Genomic DNA, 7726 nt, shown 5'->3' on the forward strand with positions numbered 1-7726 from the left:
AGATGAGTGAGGGGTCAGTCTGCATTTTTCGTCAAGCCACTGTCAATGTGAGAGAACTCGTGTCCAGCTTATAAGCCTATACTTGCATAAACCACAAGTGAAGATAAACAATCTTTGGACAACACCCACCAGTGGGACTCGAACCCAGAAAGCACAACTACCTTCCAGTAGCTGGCATAACTAGTATGCTTTAACCCACTACGCCATCAGACCTTACAAAAGAAGTAGATAGTTTGAGATATATATCTCGAACTATCTACTTCTTTTGTAAGGTCTGATGGCGTAGTGGGTTAAAGCATACTAGTTATGCCAGCTACTGGAAGGTAGTTGTGCTTTCTGGGTTCGAGTCCCACTGGTGGGTGTTGTCCAAAGATTGTTTATCTTCACTTGTGGTTTATGCAAGTATAGGCTTATAAGCTGGACACAAGTTCTCTCACATTGACAGTGGCTTGACGAAAAATGCAGACTGACCCCTCACTCATCTGGTGCCTTCGGGAGGTAGAGATGTTTGAGATATATATCTCGAACTATCTACTTCTTTTGTAAGGTCTGATGGCGTAGTGGGTTAAAGCATACTAGTTATGCCAGCTACTGGAAGGTAGTTGTGCTTTCTGGGTTCGAGTCCCACTGGTGGGTGTTGTCCAAAGATTGTTTATCTTCACTTGTGGTTTATGCAAGTATAGGCTTATAAGCTGGACACGAGTTCTCTCACATTGACAGTGGCTTGACGAAAAATGCAGACTGACCCCTCACTCATCTGGTGCCTTCGGGAGGTAGAGATGTTTGAGATATATATCTCGAACTATCTACTTCTTTTGTAAGGTCTGATGGCTTAGTGGGTTAAAGCATACTAGTTATGCCAGCTACTGGAAGGTAGTTGTGCTTTCTGGGTTCGAGTCCCACTGGTGGGTGTTGTCCAAAGATTGTTTATCTTCACTTGTGGTTTATGCAAGTATAGGCTTATAAGCTGGACACGAGTTCTCTCACATTGACAGTGGCTTGACGAAAAATGCAGACTGACCCCTCACTCATCTGGTGCCTTCGGGAGGTAGAGATGTTTGAGATATATATCTCGAACTATCTACTTCTTTTGTAAGGTCTGATGGCGTAGTGGGTTAAAGCATACTAGTTATGCCAGCTACTGGAAGGTAGTTGTGCTTTCTGGGTTCGAGTCCCACTGGTGGGTGTTGTCCAAAGATTGTTTATCTTCACTTGTGGTTTATGCAAGTATAGGCTTATAAGCTGGACACGAGTTCTCTCACATTGACAGTGGCTTGACGAAAAATGCAGACTGACCCCTCACTCATCTGGTGCCTTCGGGAGGTAGAGATGTTTGAGATATATATCTCGAACTATCTACTTCTTTTGTAAGGTCTGATGGCGTAGTGGGTTAAAGCATACTAGTTATGCCAGCTACTGGAAGGTAGTTGTGCTTTCTGGGTTCGAGTCCCACTGGTGGGTGTTGTCCAAAGATTGTTTATCTTCACTTGTGGTTTATGCAAGTATAGGCTTATAAGCTGGACACGAGTTCTCTCACATTGACAGTGGCTTGACGAAAAATGCAGACTGACCCCTCACTCATCTGGTGCCTTCGGGAGGTAGAGATGTTTGAGATATATATCTCGAACTATCTACTTCTTTTGTAAGGTCTGATGGCGTAGTGGGTTAAAGCATACTAGTTATGCCAGCTACTGGAAGGTAGTTGTGCTTTCTGGGTTCGAGTCCCACTGGTGGGTGTTGTCCAAAGATTGTTTATCTTCACTTGTGGTTTATGCAAGTATAGGCTTATAAGCTGGACACGAGTTCTCTCACATTGACAGTGGCTTGACGAAAAATGCAGACTGACCCCTCACTCATCTGGTGCCTTCGGGAGGTAGAGATGTTTGAGATATATATCTCGAACTATCTACTTCTTTTGTAAGGTCTGATGGCGTAGTGGGTTAAAGCATACTAGTTATGCCAGCTACTGGAAGGTAGTTGTGCTTTCTGGGTTCGAGTCCCACTGGTGGGTGTTGTCCAAAGATTGTTTATCTTCACTTGTGGTTTATGCAAGTATAGGCTTATAAGCTGGACACGAGTTCTCTCACATTGACAGTGGCTTGACGAAAAATGCAGACTGACCCCTCACTCATCTGGTGCCTTCGGGAGGTAGAGATGTTTGAGATATATATCTCGAACTATCTACTTCTTTTGTAAGGTCTGATGGCGTAGTGGGTTAAAGCATACTAGTTATGCCAGCTACTGGAAGGTAGTTGTGCTTTCTGGGTTCGAGTCCCACTGGTGGGTGTTGTCCAAAGATTGTTTATCTTCACTTGTGGTTTATGCAAGTATAGGCTTATAAGCTGGACACGAGTTCTCTCACATTGACAGTGGCTTGACGAAAAATGCAGACTGACCCCTCACTCATCTGGTGCCTTCGGGAGGTAGAGATGTTTGAGATATATATCTCGAACTATCTACTTCTTTTGTAAGGTCTGATGGCGTAGTGGGTTAAAGCATACTAGTTATGCCAGCTACTGGAAGGTAGTTGTGCTTTCTGGGTTCGAGTCCCACTGGTGGGTGTTGTCCAAAGATTGTTGTATATATATATATATATATATATATATATATATATATATATATATAAATATATATAAAATATGTATATATACATATATATATATATATATATATATATATAATATGTATATATATATATATATATATATACATATATATATATATATATATATATATATATAATATGTATATATATACATATATATATATATATATATATATATATATATATATATATATATATATATATATATATATATATATATATATATATGTCGTACCTAGTAGCCTGAACGCACTTTTTGGCCTACTATGCAAGGCCCGATTTGCCTAATAAGCCAAGTTTTCCTGAATTAATATATTTTCTCTAATTTTTTTCTCATGAAATGATAAAACTACCCATTTCATTATGTTTGAGGTAAATTTTTTTTATTGGAGTTAAAATTAACGTAGATATATGACCGAACCTAACCAACCCTACCTAACCTAACCTAACCTATCTTTATAGGTTAGGTTAGGTTAGGTAGCCAAAAAAGTTAGGTTAGGTTAGGTTAGGTAGGTTAGGTTGTCGAAAAACAATTAATTCATCAAAACTTGGCTTATTAGGCAAATCGGGCCTAGCATAGTAGGCTGAGAAGTGCGTTCTGGCTACTAGGTACGACATATATATATGTATATATATATATATATATATATATATATATATATATATATATATATATATATATATATATATATATATATATATATATATATATATATATATATATATATATATATATATTAGTATATTTTGGTAGCAGTCTTTCCTGTAGACATATATTATTAAATATGACCGAAAAGTAAGATTAATAATTCTAACACGAATTTTCTCAATCTTTCGTACATTTCGCTTCACTGTTGGAGGTAAATCAAAAATGAATTCTCCAAAATTCATTTTTTATTTCTAGTCTGACGCGACACGAGCGCGTTTCGTAAAACTTATTACATTTTCAAAGACTTTAGTTCACAAATACACCACTGAATAGAACTTACGCATCTCCGATTTTATATCTACATTTGAGTGAGGTGGAAGGGGTGATGTGGCATTAACACAAGACAGAACAAGATGTGGTATTATTACCAAGATGTGGTAATTAATACCCTATTAATTAATAGGGTATTAATTTCATCAACACAAGACAGAACAAGAGTATTAATAGGGTATTAATTTCATCAACACAAGACAGAACACGAAACAATGGGCATTGGATAAAAGTGATTGTAGAAAGCCTATTGGTCCATATTTCTTGATGCTTCTATATTGGAGCAGAGTCTTGAGGTGGGTAGAATATAGTTGTGCAATAATTGGCTGTTGATTGCTGGTGTTGACTTCTTGATGTGTAGTGCCTCACAAACGTCAAGCCGCCTGCTATCGCTGTATCTATCGATGATTTCTGTGTTGTTTACTAGGATTTCTCAAACGATGGTTTGTTTGTGGGAAGAGATTATATGTTCCTTAATGGAGCCCTGTGCTATGCTCACCACTATACCACCATCGCGCTCCAGGGAATGGAGCGCGATGGTGCTCCATCGCGCTCCATATACAGGGCTAAGCCCAATATACAGGGCTCCATTAAGGAACATATAATCTCTTCCCACAACCAAACCATCGCCAGATGGTTTGGTTGTGGCACCCACCCACCCACCCTGAAGGTGGGTGACAAACCCTATTTTACGCCTTGGATTTTACAAAACCAAACCATAGGACCTTGATATACATGCCTATATAAAAAACCCTTATATGAGAGTTCTAATGCTAATTGAAATTACTGTACATACACATACATAGTAGGCCGAGAAGTGCGTTCTGGCTACTAGGTACGACATATATATATATATATATATATATATATATATATATATATATATATATATATATATATATATATATATATATATATGTATATATATATATATATATATATATATATATATATATATATATATATATATATATATATATATATATATATATATGTATATATATATATATATATATATATATATATATATATATATATATATATATGTATATATATATATATATATATATATATTTTTATATATTTTTATATATATATATATATATATATATATATTATATTGTATATATATATATATATATTTATATTCGCATTTGTGTTCCTCACGTGTGCCCCAAAGAATGAGGTGATTTGGTGAAATGCTATGCCCAAGATTACCATCCGAGTTGCCGTCGGGGAAGTGGCTCAAATAGCCTCGGCTATCACTTCCTTTTGACGGCCGTGATGGTCAAGCGGATTAAGGCGCCCTGTAGTTACCAGTTGCGTTGCTTCTGGGAGTATGGGTTCGAGTCACTTCTGGGGTGTGAGTTTTCATTCATATATATATATATATATATATATATATATATATATTAATTCATCTATTCATCCATACACTCAGCATTTATCCATCCACTTATCCATTTATTTCTATTTCTATCCATGCATCTGTCCATTTATCAATCAATCTACTTATTTATGTATCCGTCTTCTCCTCCAAAACCTTCAGCCCTCTTCCACACCCCCGGTGTCTCTCCCATCGTCCTCCCTGCTTCCTTCCCTACACCACTGCTTCTCTATCTCTTATCCCCCGGTCCATTGCCTAGCACGAAGAGTACTACACACATACAGCCCGAACGACATTCCTGGAAGGATGGCGAGTCTCCATATTGGCCATTTCCTACCTTCAATACAGTGCAAAGAGAGAAATGGTGCTGCTGCTTTCAGTGAAAAGCAGAACACTGTCATATACAGAACACTGACACATTGCTAGAGTTTCGTTCCGATTTACTCGGAAACTGATGGCTCATGTGGCAACTGTGCATTGAAGCTTTTGACAGAACTGGGTTATAAACTAATATGGGTAACGAAAGGTCATAGAGCAACACGTTTCTTGTTCCACCACCTTAGTGTTCAGGTTCAGAGGGAAGTGCTTTCTGTATCTTAGGCACGCAATTAACCCGAGAAGCTCCAGGAGATGCTTGAATGTGCGCCAAGTAGATTTGTGATATGTGTTGCATAATCCATTTGTGTTTTGTTTTTCTTTTAACTTTTATTTGTAATGAGGCATAAATGCATGTTTGTGCTCATTAATTTGTAACCATTCAGTTTCTTTAACCACATACAGTAAAGTACACAAAAATGAAAAAGTGGGTGATAGAAACAAATATTCGTACTTATTCAGACACTAACGACAAGACGCAAAACCCAATTACATCATAAACACTTGCTATTTGTATTTATTGCTGAACACACACGGATTTCTTGCCACTTGCCTGACGTCATCTCCTAGACCTTCACTTCACGTCTGTAATATTCTGATTGTATCTCGTCTGCCTTTCATTTCACATTAATAAACAACTACGTTTCCTTTACCAAATAAACGCACCTACAAGGTGGGTGACAAACCCTATTTTACGCCTTGGATTTTACAAAACCAAACCATAGGACCTTGATATACTTGCCTATATAAAAAACCCTTATATGAGAGTTCTAATGCTAATTGAAATTACTGACGTCCCGTGAGTACTTAATTCATGTCAGCTACATGGTTTAATCTAATGATTTTATTAATTTAATGTAAGACCTGGACGCTACCAATAATATATATATATATATATATATATATATATATATATATATATATATATATATATATATATATATATATATATATATATATATCAGCATACAATTCAAGTATTTTCTCTCAGAAAAGCATCGCATAGAAACAAGCAATGATATATTTTAAATTGTTCAATAACCACCATCTATGACACTCATCCATGATACTGAGTATGTCATGGATCTTCATCCACGATACACAAACAAATCCAGCCAACTCACATAACCTAATCTTTTACCAATCCAGACCATAGGCCCCTTAACTATACATGTGTGTATATAACACATTATATTTTAAGAGAGTTTTAATGCCACTTCAAATTACTGACATTCCATAAGTAGTACTTAATCCATCATGTCAGATACATGGTGTCCATTTCTTCATATTTGATAGATTTAACATTAGAATACGACGCTGACAATTATTTATAAAACAACATACAATTCAAATATTGTTTTCCCAAAGGAAAGCATCATACAGAAACAAGCAACGTAAACAATGATATATTTTAAAGTTTTCAATAAATCACCAGAAATAATAGTTATAGATAACCACCATATGTTTTCCAGGCGGGATTATACGAGAAGTGGGTTAAGGATGTACTGGAGAAGGCGAAGCAGGAGAGCCGCAGGAGAGTGCTGGAGTCGCAGGAGTCAGCAGAGGAGAGAGCGTCCCTGAGCGAGACGGACACCAACAGTAACCAGGCCCTCACCCTCCGTCACATGCAGGGACCCTTCCTACTCCTCGTCCTGGGCCTCGTCTTCTCTCTCATCGTCTTGGTCTCCGAACTCCTCTTTACATTATTCACCATCCTTTAAGGCAATTTTTCTGTCTTGACGACCGTGACTATTCTCGGACAGTTGGCCACAATCATTCAGACAGACTTCAGTGTATTGGCTTTCAGCCTTCCATTGGCTTGACCTTAATATCCTAAGAGACGATGCTCACAGTGAGAAATGGAGTCTCACTAATATAATTCGATCACCTGCACTCTACTAGTGTTTGGTTTATAATTCCGCCCGTCAACAGTGGTCAAAGGCTCGTCAATCCAGCCGCCAAGCCCCGTGTTCACGAGGGTAAATTTTACATATGACACAACTGAGTACATCCAATCATTTCCTGAACAGTTCGCTGCTCTCTACCTATATTCCAACTGCACCTGACGAAATGCGCCACCTGGGTGCTGCAAATCTAAATAATTTCCAAAGGTATGTATACAATTAACCTAACCTAGGCCTAACTACGTACAAATTCCTAAAATATAAAGATATTAATGTAAACGAGAAAATAAAGATGAGGAAATATACAGTACAGACATATTTATAATTGCGTCTTTGGGGTTGGTTGCAGCGTGGACAAGGATAACCCGAGGAAGGGATGCATTGGGCATTTAGCAAATAGGTAACTTATTTTGTTGTTCTTGTGTTGTAGCCCTGATGAAACGGAGACCTTTCACAAATAAAAGAATAATGCACGT

General features: G+C 37.4%; 1 protein-coding gene across 1 annotated transcript in view; it reads left to right on the plus strand.

Moving 5' to 3' along the window:
• The window catches only part of LOC123771515 (ionotropic receptor 93a-like), a 56256-nt gene extending 48530 nt beyond the window's left edge, over positions 1-7726 (plus strand). Inside the window, exon 8 of the mRNA XM_069313615.1 lies at positions 6819-7726. Coding sequence (XP_069169716.1) covers positions 6819-7067 — 249 coding nt within the window. The 3' untranslated portion in view covers positions 7068-7726. The remainder of the gene's footprint in view (positions 1-6818) is intronic.

This window comes from Procambarus clarkii, chromosome 76, assembly GCF_040958095.1.
Source record: "Procambarus clarkii isolate CNS0578487 chromosome 76, FALCON_Pclarkii_2.0, whole genome shotgun sequence".
NCBI classification, from domain to species: domain Eukaryota; kingdom Metazoa; phylum Arthropoda; class Malacostraca; order Decapoda; family Cambaridae; genus Procambarus; species Procambarus clarkii.